General features: G+C 40.4%; 1 protein-coding gene across 6 annotated transcripts in view; it reads left to right on the forward strand.

Moving 5' to 3' along the window:
- The first annotated feature begins 3,661 nt into the window (after positions 1–3,661).
- Positions 3,662–20,209, forward strand: part of HMCN1 (hemicentin 1) — a 517,313-nt gene continuing 500,765 nt past the window's right edge. For 3 of the 6 annotated variants that reach the window (XM_065936208.1, XM_065936210.1, XM_065936209.1), the window contains exon 1: positions 3,666–4,324. In XM_065936208.1, coding sequence (XP_065792280.1) covers positions 4,057–4,324 — 268 coding nt within the window. In that variant the 5' untranslated portion in view covers positions 3,666–4,056. Of the gene's footprint in view, positions 4,325–20,209 lie in introns of all 6 variants that reach the window. The other 3 variants (XR_010663324.1, XM_065936211.1, XR_010663323.1) reach the window with 2 other exon arrangements.

Genomic DNA, 20,209 nt, shown 5'->3' on the forward strand with positions numbered 1-20,209 from the left:
AAAACTGAAGAGACCATCAGTGAACTAGGTAACAATTCCATGGCCTCATATATGTTAATTGTTTCATATAAAAGGACAAAATATATATGACAGAAATTTCTCACTGGAAACAGTGCAAGAAAGACGACGGAATAACCTCTTTAAGGTAATAAAAGGGAAACAAAAACCTGCCAACCTAGAATCTTCTATCCAGCTAAATAAGAAAAAACAACCCACGGACATAAATGAAACGAAACCCCCAAACTATCAAAAACAAAGGTGAAACGTAGAATGTTTTGAACACATAACAGTGAAAGAATTCATCACCAGCAGAACTGCACTACAGGAAACATTAAAGCAAATCCTTCATGAAGAAAGAAAATGATAACAGATGAAAACCTGGATTTACACAAAGAAATGAACAGCACCAGAAATGGCTACTACATGCGTAAATATATTCATTTTTAAATTAATTAAATCTTTTAAAAGATAATTGACTACTTTAAAAATTACATTAATATAGTGTGGGGTTTAAAATATTGTAAAATAAAATGGATGAAAACAGCAAAAAAAGATTGGGAGGAAATTAATGGGAGTATATTATCCTGAGGTTCTCTTACTGTATGTGAAGTGGTATAGCATTACTTGAAGGAAGACGGTGACGTATGATTTAAACACTGTTGTTATTTAGTTGCTCAGTCCTGCCCGATTCTTTTGCGATTCTGTGGACTGTAGCCCCCCGCTCCTCTGTCCATGGGATTTCCCACCACCAGGCTTCTTTGTCCATGGGAATTTCCAGGCAAGAATACTGGAGTGGGTTGCCATTTCCTTCTCTAGGGATCTTCCCAACACAGGAATTGAACCCGTGTCCTCTGCTTTGCAGGCAGATTCTTTACTACTGAGTCATTGGGGAAGCCCTGTTATAAACGCTCTGTGCTTAGTCACTCAGTCCTGTCTGACTCTGTGGCCCCATAGACTGCAGCCCTCCAGGCTCCTCTGTCCATGGGGTTCTCCAGGCAAGAATACTGGAGTGGGTTGCCAAGTCCTCCTCCAGGATAAACACTATAGCAACCACTAAAATAAAATAGTTATAGCTAATAAGCTAGCAATAGAGATAAAATGGAATCATAAAGAACATTCAATCAACCCAAAAGAATGCAGAAAAATGGGAAAAAAGAAACAAAGAACAGAAGAACATATAAAAAAACAAATAGCAAGATGATAGATTTCAACCCCACCATATCCATAACATACTGTATGGAAATAGTCTAAAGAGCTCAATAAAAGGCTGAGATTGTTTGCATAAAAAAAGTGAGACCCAATGTTAAGGTGACTACAGGAAACACATTTTAATATACACAAATAAGTTAAAAGCGATAGGATGGGAAGTTATATATCATGCTAAAACACTAATCAAAACTGGAGTGCTATATTAATATTAGACAAAGCATATTCCACAGTAAATAATATTACCAGGGATAATGAATGTAACTTCACAATGATAAAAATATCAATTAATCAAGCTGACATAATAATCCTAAGTGTTTATGGATTACAGGCTTCAAAATGCATGAAGCAAAACCTCATAAAAGGACAAGAAGAAATCGACAAATCCATAATTAAGTCAGATTTTGATTCTGATTGTTCTGTTAGGAAGGCAGAAATCAGTAAGAATACAGAAGATTCAAACAACACTATCAAACTAATTGACATTTATGGAGACTTCCCACCAAACAACATTTTTTTTTCAAGTGTACATGTAACAATTACCAAGATAGATCACCGAATCCTTATTAGGTCTGTTCTACCATTATTTCCATTTACAGCTGAATCAACGAAGGCATGAAGAGGTAGGTAGCTTCTGAAGATACGCCGTAATTAAGGGTCACAGCTGGGCATTGCACTCAGATTATCTGACCCAGAAGTCTTAATCAGCAAGCTCTACCACCTCCCTTGAACACCTGGATCAGCTCAGGTCTCAGTGAAGTCTCTAGGACTTAGAATGTAATCCCTTTAAGATAAACAAAGGAGTAGGTTACTCAAATAGCATTTTCTAAATACTACTTAGAGAGAAAATACTTTCCCCCTTTCTTCTCATATTCCCACTCAGCCCAAATGGCCAGGCTGCTTCCTTTAGATGACATGACTTATAGGTATCATAAACTCAGGTTCCAGAGTCGCTGGGTCTGAAAGAGAAGACAGTTGCAGATTAAAGTCTAAGAAGCTCAGGGGAGCCGGCTCTTCCTGAGGCTGCCTCTGGGTTGGATGGGTGGTCTAACACACATTCCAACTGGATCAAGATGCCTGCTGGCCCCTCTTTACATGCCAGACCCGGACAGCAGCTCCTTTGGCAGGATGTGGATACATTTTTATTAAAAAGAGGCAAAGAACCCTCAGCTTATGGTTGCCTTTCTTTGTCCACCTTCTTATCTTTGTTACTGGTACCAAAGTGTATGTGATAATGACAAGACGGAAGAACGCTGTACTGTTTTTCGGGCGAGGTTTCCTCACTTATCAGCAAGAAAATGCCGCAGAGGGGAACACCTTTGTAATGGGTCTTTGGCTGAGGCTGGGCACACGGGTGTTCTATGGGAGGAAATGTGAAATGAGGATATTACTCCGCCTCACTAAGCTGAGGGGAGGATTTATGTTGCTCGGCAAGCATGAATCTTGACAGGGAAATTTAACAAAAAATCAATTTTCTCCTTCAGACGGTCTCTCTCCCCCTTCGTCTTCCTTTGCCGCTCTCCCTCTCCTCCGGCGCACTGAGCCTCCATCCCGCACTCCATCCTCCACCCTGTACTCCATCCTCCATCCCGCACTCCATCCTCCATCCCGCACTCCATCCTCCATCCCGCACTCCATCCTCCATCCCGCACTCCATCCTCCACCCTGTACTCCATCCTCCATCCCGCACTCCATCCTCCATCCCGCACTCCATCCTCCATCCTGTACTCCATCCTCCATCCTGTACTCACACCCATCTGCTTTGACTCCTACCATCTTTCCCACGTACGCTCAGTGACTACCCAGGCCCCGCTGTCTCGCTCTCGTTTCCCTCAACAACCCTTTCCCCTGTCCTCCGGTTTCTGGCCCGTCCAGCTCTCTCCTCCCTCCCTCCCCACCAAAGCCCCACCGTCCCCGAGGAGATCAGAGTGATAAAGTGGCTGCAGCCCAGCCGGGAGGACCTTTCCAGCTCTCCCTCCCGGCTGGGTGGAGGGCCGAGGACAGGAAGCTGGGCTGCGCGAGGGGGGTGGTCTTGAATTCTTGGGGGGCGGCGGGGGGGGGGCATGTATTATGAACGAGGTGTCTGAAGCAGCGTTTTGCATCGCAGGACAAAAAAGAAAAAGGCAATCCCCTTTGTGCACTGGGATAGCGCAGTGTCCCTCGGTTCGGGACCTCGCCACACATTCTTGCAAGCCATTGTTTACCCCGGGGTTTTGGGGGGAGGCGCCGCGCGGGTGGGTGCGGAGGGGACCCCGGGAGCGCGGAGGGGACCCCGGGAGCGCTTCCCTGGTACTCAATTGACCCGCGACTCGGTGGGAAGTTGCCCTCCAGGAGGCGGGGCCCGGGAGCCAATCAGGAGGCCCTCGACCAATCAGGAGGCGAGGCCGAGCCCGTCTTCCCCACCCCGGCCCGCTCGCGGGCGGGCGGCGCGCAGTGGAAAGTTGGGAGCCGCGGCGGCTGGTTCGGGCGGAGAGCAGCGGCGGCGGCGGCGGCGAGGGCAGCGGACTCGGCGCGGCGCCGCTGGCTCGGAGCGGTCCCCGGGGCATGGGCCGGGCGCGCCGCCCGCACTCAGCCACACGCCGCCCCGGCCGCGGGCACTCGGCCGTCCCGAAGGAGGCTGCGTCCGGACGAAGGCTGCCGCATCTTTGCCTGCCCGGCCCCGTGCAGGGATTTCGGGTTCGGTGCTCGTCCCCATCTGATTCTCAGCCCCCAACTTTTTGCAAGTTCAAAGAGGTTTCTGAAGTCGAATAAATTGCCCAGAGAGGAAACCCGCTGCCTGTTGAGGAGGGCTCAGCAGAGCGCTTAGGCGCTCCAGGAAAAAAAAAAAGGAAAAAAGGAAAGAAACACAAAATGATTTCCTGGGACATGGTCCACACCGTATTCCTGCTCGCTCTTCTTTATCCTTCCCGAGCGCAGGATGCAATCCCCCAATCCAAGGTCGAGGCAGAAGAAATTCCCGAGGGGGCCTCCACCTTGGCATTTGTGTTTGATGTGACTGGTTCCATGTATGATGATCTAGTTCAGGTGATCGAGGGGGCTTCCAAAATTTTGGAGACGTCTTTGAAAAGACCCAAGAGACCTCTTTTCAACTTTGCTTTGGTGCCTTTCCACGATCCAGGTAAGATAAATACTTGTTCTTTGTTATTCCTTATGATTACGTTGTTTCTTATGCTACGGAATTGCGTGTCAGTAAGTTTCAGAACCATTTTAAACGTGTAGCTGAATACGGTTGTAACAAAGAATTGCTTGCCTACGTCTAGGTTTGCTCTCTGATACCAGCTCAAGTCTCAGCCTTGGAGATGGCTTGTTTGGGGTGCTTGCACAGTGTGGAATTATGAAAACCAGAGCAATGATATCAAAATCAGTTAACTTAAACATTTTTGAAACTAAATGTTTAAGGCAGAGCGATACATTGGGTATTCAGCAGCAGTGCTATAACAGCTAACACCCAAGTTGAGAGCATTCTCAAGATAACTCTCAAGTTAGGGGGAGAAAAACCTGTTGTGTGAGACACAGGGAAGCTTGTAAGCAACAATTACTAATCATCTGAAGAGATGAAAATAAGCCATTTATTTGTTAATTGAATCTACTGATCTTCGCACCAGATCATCATTAGTTCGGCTCACAGATGGTAATAAGTGCGCCCTCCTCTCATCCAGTAGAAATGCATGTAATTTGGTATGGCGGTGCTCTTTAAAGGTAGTCGAAGTACAGTCACTTTATTGCCCTAAAGCCATGGGTTTCAGCTGCTGCGCGGTAATTTGATCCTTTTACTTTTTTTCAGTTTCTCTTTAAAGTGGCACCTTTCTGTGAGGCTGGTAGAAGCTCTCATTGTCAGTGTGAGGGTAGCATTGCCTGGGGAGCCCTGGGGCCGGCTGTCTAGCATCCACCTGAGTTTCATTAGCACAACTCACTGCCCAGTTGAAGAAATAAAGCAGTGGTTTCTTGAAGTTCTCCCCCACTGTTCTCTCACATTTTTATTGAAATTCTCTTTTCACTAGAAGACTTTGACTCAGTCACTTCACAATGAAAACTTGATATTGAGAATCTCAAATTCTTTCCTTGTGCTTTTGACAAGCATATGATAGTTCAGTTTATTGCTCGGTTTTAAATGTGGCAGGTTTCAGCTGTTAAAGAATTGGCGGGGAAGGGGGAGGAGTTTAGAGGGATTTTTGTTTGTTCTTCAAATGATGACAATAATAACCTGTCCTGTTCTGTGCTATGCATATAACCTTAGTAATTTCTATGTTATTAAAAATATAATTTTTAATATTTGAATAAAGAATGTCCATTTACTGTGTTAGCTGTCTCAGTGAGACACCTCATGTGTTACAATGTTTTAATTTATTAAATGTCAAGATACCAATTGTGATGCAGACCAAGACTTTGTTAGCTTGGAATAGGCTAAATATGTCTCTTCTATAGGAATGAATCTAAGGTTGGCAAAAATGTAAAGTAAAAATTCTTTTCTGTGACACCATAGTTTGCTTTCCTCCAAAAAACTCTTATGAAATGATGTTGCTGTAAACAGAACTCAAAAAATTGCCTCAAGTCATAAATGGAAACTAGATCATCTTGATATTTATTTTGATATGATATGAACAAAATTATTGGAATAAATTGTATTGTGGTGTGTTCCCTTCCAATTGTTACCAAATAGGAAAATTTGTTGTAGTTGACTTTCCTTTATTTTGGCAATCATGATTCAAAGTAGGGGAAACTTAGTATGCTAATAAAAAATGACTAATAAATTAGTTACTTTGAACTAAATAATAAGAGAAAATAATTAACTTAAATTGGCTCCATAAAATTAATTGTATGTATAATTCAGCAAAAGCTGTTCTGGTTTCATTGTGATTCAAAGAAAAGTGTGTTTGAACTTAAAGACGAGAATAGAAATTAAAACATACTAATAACCTTTAGTTTACTAACTCACAATAATGGATTGTAATATTATCTCTGCATGTCATTTTCTGTTTGTGTGTGTACAGTAATTAAGAGTTTTTGACTCCCTTGTACTTCTGGTTGGTTATCAACTTGGAATCACCAGTGGACAGAAAGGGCCTTGAATGGAGATTTACTGGCTTACTGAGTGACGTTGGAAAAGTCTGTCTACATTTTTGTATCCATTATCTCAGTTATAAAATGGCAGAATTGGATTTGAACATCTCTAAGGTCACTTCCAACAGTAATGTTTTACGACTATTTTACACATGGTAGTTTTTCACAGTCCCTGATACAACCGACAAGCAAATAAATGATGTGTGTAATTTAATATAGTTATATTAATAACATAGCTTTTCAAAGTGCTGTGGTTGAATTTAGCTAGATGAAGTAATGAATAAGATTTGGGATATAGTCTCAGGCATTTGACAGAGAACTTAAGGCCTTCACAGATGATTGCTTTGGACCTCTGCATAATAATGGGGGCAAGCTGTGTGTTTTGAGGTGGGGATAAAAATAAAAATACATGGATGTGTAGGTGGCTCAGACAGTAAAGAATCTGCCTGCAATGCAGGCGACCCAAGTTCGGTCCCTCGGTTGGGAAGATCCCCTGGAGAAGGGAATGGCAACCCACTCCAGTCTTCTTGCCTGGGAAATCCCATAAACTGAGAGGAGCCTGGTAGGCTCCATGGGGTTGCAAAGAGTCGGAATGACTGAGCGACTAACACTTTCACATAGACATACAAGAGATAAGTCAACAAGTTGACAAGGCGGTAATAAAATCACTCAGAAAAATGTAGGAAGCTAGTGTTAGAGGAGTAACAGCATGTACTCATGGTAACCCATTAGTAGGAGTAACCATGGTAGGAGGAATTACCACAGAGCACCAGGGTCATGGCAAGTCAAGACAACTTTTTGATGCAACCTCTGCTTAAGATGGGTTTTCCACTTTCATGATCACATTTAATGTATTAATTTTTAATAGCTTTGTTGACCTCACTATATAATCACTCATTTAAAACATATAATTCTGTGATTTATAGTATATTCAGAGATTGTTATTGTTGTTCAGTCACTAGGTTATGTCCAACTCTTTGTGACCTCATGAACTTAAGCATGGCAGGCTTTCCTGTCCTTCACTATCTCCCAGAGTTTGCTCAAATTTATGTCCATTGATTTAGTGGTGCTATCTAACCATCTCATCCTCTAGTGCCCCCTTCTTTTGCCTTCAATCTTTCCCAACATTAGGGTGTTTTCCAATGAGTCGGCACTTCGCATCAAGTGGCCACCATGAAGCTTGAGCTTCAAAATACGTCCTTCCAATGAATATTCAGGGTTGATTTCCTTTAGGATTGACTGGTTTGAGGTTCTTGTAGTGCAGGGAAATCTCAGGAGTCTTCTCTAGCACCACAATTCAAAAGCATCAGTTCTTTTGTTCTCAACCTTCTTTCTGGTCCCAACTCTTCATTCATGACTACTGGAAAAACTGTAGTTTTGACTATATGGACCTTTGTCAGCAAAGTGATGTCTCTGCTCTTTAATATGCTGTCTAGGTTTGTCATAGCTTTCCTTCTAAGGATCAAGCGTCTTTAATTTCATGACTGCAGTCACTGTCAGCAGTGATGTAGACATATGCAACCATACCTCAGTCAAGTTTGGAACATCTTCCTCACTTGAAAGAGACACCCTGTGCTTTTTTATTTATCTGTCCTCTCACCTCCACCCCCTCCCCATATTATCCTCCTCCCAAGCTTAAGAGCTATTAATTTACTTTTTGTCTCTGTGGATTTTCCTATTCTAGACTTTCATATGGATGGAATCATATGTTATCTTTTTTGATTGATTTCTTTCACTTTAGCATAATGTTTTTAAGATTTATCCACATCATAGCATATATCAGTAATTCATTTTTATGGCCAAATAATAATCCATTTTATAGATATACCATAGTTTCTTTATCTTTTAATCTATAATGGATATTTGAGTTGTTTCCACTTTTTGGCTAGTATGAATAATACGTCTATAACTATTTGTGGGCAATTTCCTGTGTGGACATAGGCGATACTGTGATTTGTAATATGAAATAAATATCATATCTTTGTCACCTTTTCTAGCATGCAGCTCTTAAAACTCTTGAAATTTCCTAATTGATGAGAACCATAAAGGTATCTTCTGTCATGTTAATGAGGTGACTTTTGGACTTCACTGAAGAATGAGGGCTCATTGCCAGGAGACTCATCCCTGTGATTAGAGGGTTGGGACTTTCAGTCCCACCCCTAACCTCTGGAGAATGTTCCATGTGTACTTGAAAAGAATGTGTATTTTGCTGTTTGGGGATGGAATGTTCTATAATAGTCTGTTATGTCCATCTGATCTAATGTGTCATTTAAGGCCAACTTTTTCTTACTGATTTTCTGTTTGGATGAGCTAGTTACTGATGCAAATGTATGTGCAAATAGATGCAAATAGTTATTATTGTATTACTCTCAATTTGTCCCTTTATGTCTGTTAATGTTTTATATTTAGGTTTGTCTGTGTCGGGTGCATATTACAAGCATTATCCTTTTATTGGATTGTTCCCTTTAATTATGTAACATTCTTCTTTGTTTTAAAGCCTGTTTTGTCTGATATTCTTATTGCTACTCCAACAGTTCATTTTGTTTGTTTGTATGGAATATCTTTGTTTCATTCCTTCACTTTTAATCTATGTTTTTACAACTGAAGTGAGTCTTTTGCTGGCAGTGTAGATACAGACTATTAAAAAATCCATTCAGCCACCCAATGTCTTTTGATTGGAGCACTTGGTCAATTTATGTTTAGAGTAATTAGTCATAGGTTGTACTTACTGCCATTTTGTTAGTTGTTTTCTGGTTTTTTTCTTAGTTGTCCTCTGTTCCTTCCTTCTCTTGTCCTCTTCCCTTGTGATTTGATGACCTTTTTTTTTGTCTGTGTATGTGTTTGTATTTCTTGTATTTTTTGTGTATCTAGTATCCGTTTTGTGTCTGTGGTTACCATGAAGTTTGTATGTAACAACCTATGTAAATATAACAAGCAGTTAGTCACTTAAGTTCAAGAACATTCTGAAATCACTAATATTTGTCCATTCTCAACATTTTATAATTTGATGTCATATTCATATCTTTTTATGCTGTGTATTGCTTAACTGATTATTTTAAATATCAGTGATTTTTATTTTGTCTTTTGACCTTCATGCTAGTTTTATAGATGGTTGCTGTTGCTGCTGCTAAGTTGCTTCAGTCGTGTCCGACTCTGTGCGACCCCATAGACAGCAGCCTACCAGGCTTCTCCATCCATGGGATTTTCCAGGCAAGAGTACTGGAGTGGGCTGCCATTGCCTTCTCCATAGATGGTTGAACCTTTGCTATATGTTTGTTTTTATCAGTGATTTTCTTCCTTTAATAATTTGTTTTATTTTGCTTGGTTTGGTTTTTGTCTTTTCTAGTTAAAGAAGTCCCTTTAATACTTTTTTTTAAGGCCAGTTTAGTGGGAATGAACTCCTTTTAGCTTTTGCTTTTCTGGGAAACTCTTTATATTTCCTCAATTATGAATGATAACCTTGCCAGGTACAGTATTCTTGATTGTAAGCTGTTTTTCTACAGTGTGTGTGTATATATATGTATACACATAAATAAATATATATATATGTGTGTGTGTGTGTGTATATATATATATATAGTGCCAGTTTCTTCTGGCTTGTACAGTTTCTGCTGAAAGTTAGCTGATGGTCTTACAGGGTTCCCATGTATGTAGCTAGGTGTTTATCTCTTGCTGCTTTTAAGATTCTCTCTCTCTTTTTTTTTTTAACATTTGACATTTTAAGTGTAATATATCCTTGTATGGGTTCCTCTGGGTTCATCTTGTTTAGGACCCTTGGTGTTTCCTGGACTTAGATGTCTGTTTCCTTTGCCAAGTTAGATAAGTTTTTAGTCATTATTTCTTCAAATTGGTTTCATATCCTTTCTTTCTCTTCCTCCTTCTGGAACTCCTGTAGTGTAAATGTTACTATGCTTGCTGTTGTCTTAGAGATATCCTAATCTGTATCTTTTTATTATGCTTTTTCTTTTCAGTGTTGGGATTGGGAGATTTCCACTACTCTCTCTTCCAGATCACTGATCTGTTTTCTGTATCCTCCATCCTACTGTTGATTTCTTTTAGTGTATTTTTCATTTCATTGTTTCTTCAGTTTTGACTGGTTCTTTTTAATATTTTCTCTTTGTTGAAGCTCACTGAGTTCATTCATTCTTCTTCCAAGATCATTAAACTTATTTATGACTTGTAACTATTTACCCGGTAAATTGCTGTCACTGTTTTGTTGAGTTCTTTTCTGGAGTTTCTATCTTATTCCCATGTTTGGAACGTGTTCATTTGTCTCCTGCTTTTGCCTAACTCTTTGTGTTTGTTTCTATATGTAGAGTATATTAGTTATGTCTCCTGGTCCTGAAAGAGTGGCCTTAATATAGAAGGTATCTTGTGGGACCCAGTGGCACAGCCCCCCCAGTCATCAGAGCCAGGTGCAAAAGGGGGTCATATATCTTGGGTGAAGGTGGTAGCTGTGAAAATTTTGAGAAATAGTTGGATTCTATGTATATGTTGGAGATGAGACCAAAAGGATTTAGTTATGAACTAGATGTGAGAGAAAACTGATAGAAGACAAGACAGATTCTGAGGATTTGGCCTGAGTGAGTGGAAGCATAGTGTAGTGATTTACTGAGATGAGAGGAGGAAGCATGATCAGGTTTGAGGAACATTGGGAGACTGAAGTCTTTATTTTTGGCTATTTGGTTAAGTTGGCGATGCCTTTGTTATCCAAGTGGAGACGGTACAAAGGCACTTGGATATATAAGATTATAGTTCAGGGGAGAGGTCTGGGTCAGAAATATAAATTTGGGATCAGAAGATGTGTATAAGATGATAATCAGGGTGAGGCTAGGTGGGACCACTGAAGGATCTATTAGATGAAGAATCAATGAAGGTCTGAGGACCCAGTTCTGGAATACTCCAACGTTGAGCAGTCAGAGACAAGAATAAAAGAACAAAACAGCCCAAGAAACTGAAGAGAGAGAGAGAAGAGTATAACTACAAGTCAAGAGAGGAAAGCTTTTCAAGTAAGAAACAGTAATTGGTTAGTTAATAAGAGGCCTGAGGATTGGCTAGTCTGTTTAGCAATGTGGATATTATTGATATCTCACCAAGAAATGGTGGGAATGAAAGCCTGTTTGGAGAGAATTTAAAAGTGAAGAGGAATTGGAAATGTTTGGAATTATATTGCCTTTTCCAACTACTGGAAAGATTGTTTTGTTCTTGAAGCTAAAATTGAAACTAGTTTTGATAAATAATTCACCCAGCATCTTATAAAATGCAAATGCAATGTAGTAGAGTCTCCAGTTTGGAAGTGAAGATTTGTGTTCTCTTCCTTATTCTTGTCATTTAAGCAAATCATTTAACCTTGCCAGACTTCTGTTGCTTTACCTATAAAAACCAGTGCATTGCTAGATTATTACCTAAGTCGATGGTTTAGTGATCATAATATAATGAACGATAATGGACTGCAAAGAGACTCAAAGTGGTAAGGACTTGATTCATTGGGAGAATTAGCAGCATTACATATCTCTGCACTTGTGTTTCATAGTAATAAAAGTTTTGAACTCTCAATGACTTTGTACGGTTCTGCAGGACCTACACAGTGTTGAAAAAAAAGAACACTCTAAGACTTTTGTAATGAAAATATTCTTTTAGAATTTTTTTTCTGAACGAAAGAATAGAAAGATTTTTACAAAGAAAATATTGCACATTGAGACCTTGAAAACCTATACAAATTTACATGAACTAAACTTCAAACTGAATGTTTTCAGTTTCAACATATTTTAAAAAAAGGAGCCAAGAAGCTATGAGCCTCCCTTTGCCTTTGGCAGATCCTACAGGAAGAAGGGTTTTCGTGAGGAAAAGGATTTAAGTTCAACAGAAATCTAAAGGAAATGAATTAAAATTTAAGAGTGAGAGATTTTGGTTAGACAATGATAACTTTGTTTCCTAGGATGATAAGACTATTTTAACCTGAGTGTATAGATCCCATATCACTGGTTGTTTTCTGAGGATACGGAGATAGTTTGCACAGTGAAAACTTTGTCTTGAAGTATAGGGACTGAATCTTGATATATCGGATGTGTTAAATTTGTTGGAGATGTTTCTATTCTAAAACATCATCTTTGACTCCTGAAGGATGAAAGGTTTTTTTTTTTTTATATTGAGTTGAGAAGCAGCCCTTTAATTGATAGTAAATCAGAATTTGGTTTTATTTATAGTTTGTCTTTGGTCAAACAAACAATAACCATTCTTAGTGAGCTTTATGACTCTGCTTACCTATAATTAGAGGTAATAAAGTTACTATTTGTCAAGGACCATGCTAGGTGCCTTTGATTCAAAGATGAGGCATAACTTACAAGATGCTAACAGTCCTTATGGAGAAGGGCTAGAGAAATAACAATATTATAAACTGTGAAAGATTTTATAGTGGAAAAATAAGCATAGGGAATTGTGTGAGCTGAGAGCAGTGTCCCTGATACCGCATTCAAGAGGGTGATGGTTAGCAAAGGTTTTCTAGAAGTGTTACCTGGAGAAAGTGCATGAGTAAAAGCAGTTTAACAAAAATATTAAAGCTTTCAGGAGCCTGGAAGGATTATAAGTGAAAAGTGCCATGTTCGGGTTTTCATTTTGAATCCTTATCTTTTGGATAGATTGGAACAAGGCAATCCTGAGAGCTGAGAGAGAAAATCTGAGGCCATCATAGCAATTCAGGGAGGAAAATTGAGGTGACTTGGGCATAGGAAAAAGGCTATGGATTTCAGAGTTATTAATGATAAAAAATTAATATTTTACTAACACCTCATCAATTGAGAAAGACCAAAAGAGTGGACTTGGCCTTTAAAACATGGAGAAAAGGGAAGTATTGCCTTTTGTAGATTAAAATATGAATTTGGCATATGATTAAAGAGAAAAGATATGTAAAGTTAGCTTTAAGAGACACTCTTACTCTCAGGATGAGAGTCTTGCTTATAAGCTCCTTATACATTAACTTGTCCAAAATCAAGTCTCAACCAAAAGTGTTGAGGTCAACAATGAAAAAGTCACAGAAACAGACTTAGAAATTGTACAACCAAGTTCTTTTTCTTAAAAAAAATTGTGGTATAATTGACATGATATTAATTTCAGTTGCACAGTATGATCATTTGATCTTTGTGTCGTGATATGATCACCACGATAAGTCAGTATTTGTGACCATACATGTTACAAAATGCTTTTTCCTGTGATGAGAACTTTTAAGATTTACTCTCTTAGCAACTTTCATATATAGAATACAGTATTGACTGTAGTCACCATGTTGTACATTACAGCCCCATGACTTACTTATTTTATAACTGCATGCTTGTACCTTTTGACCCCCTTCTCTCATTTTGCCTACCCCCTGCCCCTGACAACCACCAATCTGTTCTCTGTATCAGTGTTTTAAAAAAATTTTTTTTAGACTCCACATATCAGTGAGAGCATATAGTATTTGTCTTTGTCTGATTTCACTTAGCATAAACCTGTCAAGGTCCATTCATTTGGTTGCAAATGGCAAGATTTCCTTTTTTATGACCAAGTAATAGTCCTTGGAAGGAAAGTTATGACCAACCTAGATAGCATATTAAAAAGCAGAGACATTGCTTTGCCAACAAAAGTCTGTCTAGTCAAGGCTATGGTTTTTCCAGTGGTCATGTATGGATGTGAGAGTTGGACTGTGAAGAAAGCTGAGCGCTGAGAATTGATGCTTTTGAACTGTGTTGTTGGGGAAGACTCTTGAGAGTCCCTTGGACTGCAAGGAGATCCACCCAGTCCATCCTAAAGGAGATCAGTCCTGGGTGTTCATTGGAAGGACTGATGCTGAAGCTGAAACTCCAATACTTTGGCCACCTCATGCAAAGAGTTGACTCATTGGAAAAGACTCTGATGTTGGGAGGGATTAGGGGCAGGAGGAGAAGGGGACGACAGAGGATGAGATGGCTGGATGGCATCACCGGCTCGATAGACATGAGTTTGAGTAAACTCCGGGAGTTGGTGATGGACAGGGAGGCCTGGCGTGCTGCGATTCATGGGGTTGCAAGGAGTCGGACACGACTGAGCAACTGAACTGAACTGAATAGTCCTTTCTCTCTCTCTTGTGTGTGTATGTGTATGCATGTCATATTTTCTTTTTCCATTCATCCATAAATGGACACTTTGATTGCTTCCATGTCTTGGCTACTGTAAATAAGGCTACATTGAACTTGGCAGTTCATATATCTTTCCATGTTAGTGTTTTTGTTTTCTTTCAATAAATACCCAGAAGTGGCATTGCTGGATCATATGGTAGTTCTGTTTTTAATTTTTTGGGGAACCTTCACATTGTTTTCCATAGTGATTGCACCAAGTTATATTCTCACCAATAGTGCAGAAAGGTTCCCTTTTCTCCATATCCTCACCAACACTTTATTTCTTTGTCTTTTTGATCATAGCCGTTCTGACAGGTGTGAAGGGATAACTCATTGTGGGTGTGATTTGCGTTTCCCTGGTGATTAATGATGTTGAGTAGTTTTCATTTACCTGTTGACCATCTCTATCCATCTGTATGTCTTTGGAAAAATGTCTCTTCAGATCCACTGCCCATTTTTAAACAAGACTTTTTTTTTTTTGGCCAAATTTTATCTAAGGTTCAGAGTGTTCATTCTATGCTTAAATAGCTAGTCTGTCATGAGCAGTGTTCCAACTGTGGTGGTAGACTGTTTATCTTTATAAATATGTAATGATGTCATTACATATTTGAATCATACTATTAGTGCTCCTTGTTTTGATCCCATGCTCACTAAACATCCTCCCAGTAATTTTTAACCTCATGAATTTTACTTATGGGAAGAGAATGTTCTGATCACACTGGCATATACATCAGATTCACCAGACAGTTACAGTCCTCATTGGTAACTCACAATTTGGCACACCAGCTTTATACATCTGTCTCTGTTGTTTAAAATAGTCTGACAGTGTCAAGTTAAAAGTTTCTGAGTTTGCAAGTCTGTCAGCCAGACATTGGTTGATGGTGAATTTATGAAAGTAAATGTCTCCCTGTGTGGATCTGTTTGGGTGGCCTGTCAGTCTCCAGGTATTACCCCTCAGCGTTTCCAACTGTCAGTGTTAGTGTGAATAGCGCCAAGAAATGGTTCTGTCCACTTGAAACTTATGCAGATGACAGCTAAAGCCATTGGAATGAATGAGATCATCTAAAGAGAGCCTGTAGATTGAGTAAAGAAGGCAGACAGGCAAGAACTATGGCAAACACAGCATTTAAAAGACAAAAGGGAGGAACTTCCCTGGTGGTCCAGTAGCTAATACTTCTGTGTTTCCAATGCAGGGGGCTTGGATTTGATCCCTGGTCAGGGAACTAGATCCCATATGCTGCAACGAAGACCACCGCCACCGCCGCACCCCTCCCCTGCCCCCAGCCAAATAAATAAATATTTAAAAGACAGAAGGGAACTTTATAAAAGATTCTGGAAAGGAGAGTCCAGGTAAATAGGAAGAGAAATAAGAATGAGCAATGTTTGGAAATCTGAAAAGTTGTTAGTTTTAAGCAGGAGAAGCTGTCAGCTCTATCCGTTTATAAGGTTATTGAAAGTAAAGGCTAAACCAAGAAGCTACATTAAAATAGACTGTTTTGTAGGAGTTGTGGAGCCAGGAAGCTGAAATGATGGGTAAGAAAATGGAGCTAATGAATACAGTATGTTTCTGTCAAGAAACATAGCATCATGGTTTACAGCATAGGCTCTGGAGTCTGATGCCAGCCTTGCAAAATGGGCTCCACCAAGTACTTTTTGTGTGATCTTAACTTCTCTGTGCTTCACTGTCAATAACTGGGGATAGAATTATCTGCTTTGTGAGGTTGATGTGAGAATTGAAATACTAGATGTCCAAAACTTAGTGCAATCCCTTTCACACAGTAAGTTCTCAATAATCATTAGTTATTGGACTTGAGAAAGAACATGTTCTTTTAAGCTGGGAGACAGGAAAGAATATTTAAATACTCCTAGAAGAGAGTCAGCAGAATAGAAGAGATAAAATATTCCAGAGAGAACAGATGCTTTATAAAACCAGTACTTTGAGAAAGCAAGAGGAGGTAGGATGCAAAGTAGAAGGATTGGTGGTTCTCCCCCAAAGGAGGAGAAGACCTTTGGCTCTGTGTGATAGGAGCCAAGTGGACCACTGATAGGTACAGTCATGGTCAAGGGGGTAGGTGAAGATGCAGGATGTTGGATGACTTCTTGTCTGATGGACTCTTTCTTTTCTCAAAGGAAAAGGCGGGTCGTTTGATGAGAGGAGGGAACTGGCAGAAGGGTAAGTAAGCTTTTAGAAAACTGGTGGAGTTTGAGAGGTACAGGGTACTTTTTATGGACACAGAGACAGTTTCAAACCAGGATGAGTTGTGGTTCAAAAGATGAATTTGTAGTGCTTGTATGCTGCCTACCTGGGTGATTTTCTCCAGCAACTCTCAGCAACCTGAGTATAATTGATGAGTTTTATCTCTTGTTTTTTCTAGGACTTGGATTTCATTGAGCAGATGTGGCTAAAGAAAATAGGGTATGTTTGAGAGGAATCAGTTCAGTTCAGTCACTCAGTCGTGTCTGACTCTTTGTGACTCCGTAGATAGCAGCACGCCAGTCTTCCCTGTCCACTACCAACTCCTGGATCTTGCTCAGACTCATGTCTATCAAGTCGATGATGCCATCCAACTACCTCATTCTCTGTCGTTCTCTTCTCCTGCCTTCAATCTTTTCCAGCATCAGGGTCTTTTCCCAGGAGTTAGTTCTTTGCATAGGTGGCCAAAGTATTGGAACTTCAGCATCAGTCTTTCCAGTGAATATTCAGGACTGATCTCCTTTAGGATGGACTGGTTGGATCTCCTTGTAGTCCAAGGGACTCTTAAGTGTCTTCTCCAACACCTTGGTTCAAAAGCATCGATTCTTCGGCACTCAGCTTTCTTTATGGTCCAACTCTCACATCCATACATGACTACTGGAAAAACCATAACTTTGACTAGACAGGTCTTTGTCAGCCAAGAAATGTCTCTGCTTTTTAATATGTTGTTGTTTAGGTTGGTCATAGGTTTTCTTCCAAGGAGCAATTGTCTTTTAATTTCATGGCTGCAGTCACCATCTGCAGGGAATTTGGAGCCCAAGAAACTAAAGTCTGTCACTGTTTCCTTTGTTTCCCCATCTATTTGCAAAGAAGTGATGGAACCGGATGCCATGATCTTAGTTTTTGAATGTTGAGTTTTAAGCCAGCTTTTTATTCTTCTCTTTCCCTTTCATCCCTTTCTCTTTGCTTTCTGACATAAGGATAGTGTCATCTGCGTATCTGAGGTTATTGACCTTTCTCCCAGCAATCTTGATTCCAACTTGTGCTCCATCCAGTTCGGAATTTTGCATGATGTACTCTGCATGTAAGTTAAACAAGAGGGAGGGGACATATGTCTTCCTCTGGCTGATTCATGTTGATATGTGGCAGAAACCAACCCAATATTGTACAGCAATTATCCTCCAATAAAAAATGAATAATTAAGAGAGACTGAAAAGATTGATCATAGAGTCAAATCTGGATGTATTGACTGATAAGAGTTGAGATTTTGCTTGTGAAGCACAATATATAACAAGGAATTTGGGATAAATTGGTAAGACTAGCCAGAGTGATTGGTCATAGAATTCAGCTTGAGTAGAAGTGAAGATTATGGGCTTGATATCAAGGAAATTGAGTTTATGGAGTTGATTATGGATGTTACCATAACCTGGATAATAACAGAGCTTTAACTAAGGAAGACAGTGAGTCAGGCATCAAGTTTGTATTTAATAACAATTATTCAGAAGTCTTGTGGCTGCTGACAATGATGAAGAAGGTTAGAGGGTGTCAGGTGGCATACACCTCAAAATGGAAGGTGTTTTCTCTGAAGGTAGAGGAATGGCATATTGGGTGTGGATACAATGATGACCCTTCTCTCCTGACCTCATGTATCTTGGGTGCTGGAGAATGAGTGGTCTCCGCTGGGGAAGTCTGTGGAGGAGGGGGCACCAATGATGTAAAACCTTATTCCAGCTAACGTGGGAATTAGATGGGGAGTTACTGTGGGAAGGGTTTCCCTGGTGGCTCAGACCACAGAGAATTTGCCTTAAGGCAGGAGACTTGGGTTCAATCCCTGGGGTGGGAAGATCCCCTGGAGAAGGGAATGGCTCCAGTATTCTGGCCTGGAGAATCCTGTGGACAGAGGAGCCTGGCAGGTTACAGTCCATGGGGTTGCAAAGAGTTGGACATGACTGAGTGACTTTCACTGTGTGAAAATGGTTTGGAAGCCATAGAATATGTGAGGAAATAGGATGTGAATGAATGGGTGAGCAGAGAGGAAACAGGGAATGAGAGGAAGCGGGAAATAAAATGGTTTGCTTTGGGGGCAGTGACCACAGATAACGGTGATATAAAGCAACATGGGATACTTTGGTTGCAATGTCTGACTTGTTTAATCCCTAAATCATGTCTGACTCTTTGCAATCCCATGGACCGTAGCCTGCCAGGCTCCTCTGTCCATGGGATTTCCCAGGCGAGAATACTGGAGTGGATTGCCAATTGCTTCTCCAGGGGATCTTCCCAACCCAGGGATTAAACCTGTGTCTCCTGTGTTGGCAGATGGAGTCTATACCTCTGAGCCACCAGAGAAGCCTGCATTGTCTGAGACTTGGATATAAATCTAAGATACCAGCTCAGGCTGGTGATAGTTGGAGCCTGATGAAGTCGTCTGTTGCAGACAACCTGGTAGGCAGGGACTCCTGAGCAAACACTTCATTCACACATCTTAGTGACACAGGTTTAGTGGTATCATTTTTACTTCTAGTAGTCACAGCTACCATCTGAGTTTTTGAGTCATTACCTTGGACCCAGGCTAGTTCCATTACCACGGAACTAGATACATCATTTTCAAAATTGATGTTAACTTTTATTTTACATGTGAGGCAACTGAGGCTTATATGGACTCTTGTGTTATGTAGCAAATTTCCTGAAAAAGAATAACTTTCTACAAGTTATTTTTTGCCACTTTCTTCTGTTTTGAGAAATGTGTAAAATTAAGGAGATATGCCCAGGAAGGTGTGGCAGAGGGAACACCGTGTTGATTTGTGAGGGCTGCCGTAATAAAGTACCACACACTGGGTGGCTTGAATAACAGGAATTTGTTGTCTCACAGTTCTGGAGGCTAGAGACCTACAGTTAAGATGTTGGCAGGGTTGTTTCCTGCTGAACGTTGTGGGGAAGAATCTGTTTCGTGTATCTCTGTTGTCTTCTGGTGCTTCGCTGGTGATCATTGGGGTTCTTTGGCTTGTGGAAGTACAGATCTCTGTCTTCATGTTCACAGGGTGGTCTCTGTGTGCTGTGTCAATTTTCCCTTTTTGATAAGGACATCTGTCATTTTGGATTATTGGCCCACTCTTTCAAATCCTAATAGATGGTGCTGTGAAAGTGCTGCACTCAATATGCCAGCAAGTTTGGAAAACTCAGCAGTGACCACAGTACTGGAAAAGGTCAGTTTTCATTCCAATCTCAAAGAAAGGCAATACCAAAGAATGTTCGAATTATCGCACAATTGCACTCATCTCACATGGTAGCAAAGTAATGCTCAAAATTCTCCAAGCCAGGCTTCAACAGTACTTGAACCAAGAACTTGCAGATGTTCAAACTGGATTTAGGAAAGGCAGAGGAACCAGAGATCAAATTGTCAACATCCGCTGGATCATTGAACAAGCAAGAGAGTTCCAGAAAAACATCTACTTCTGCTTTATTGGCTATGCCAAAGCCTTCGACTGTGTGGATCACAACAAACTGGAAAATTCTGAAAGAGATGGGAATACCAAACCACCTGACCTGCCTCCTGAGAAATCTGTATGCAGGTCGAGAAGCAACAGTTAGAACTGGACATGGAACAACAGACTGGTTC

Source organism: Muntiacus reevesi, chromosome 5 (assembly GCF_963930625.1).
Source record: "Muntiacus reevesi chromosome 5, mMunRee1.1, whole genome shotgun sequence".
NCBI classification, from domain to species: Eukaryota; Metazoa; Chordata; class Mammalia; order Artiodactyla; family Cervidae; genus Muntiacus; species Muntiacus reevesi.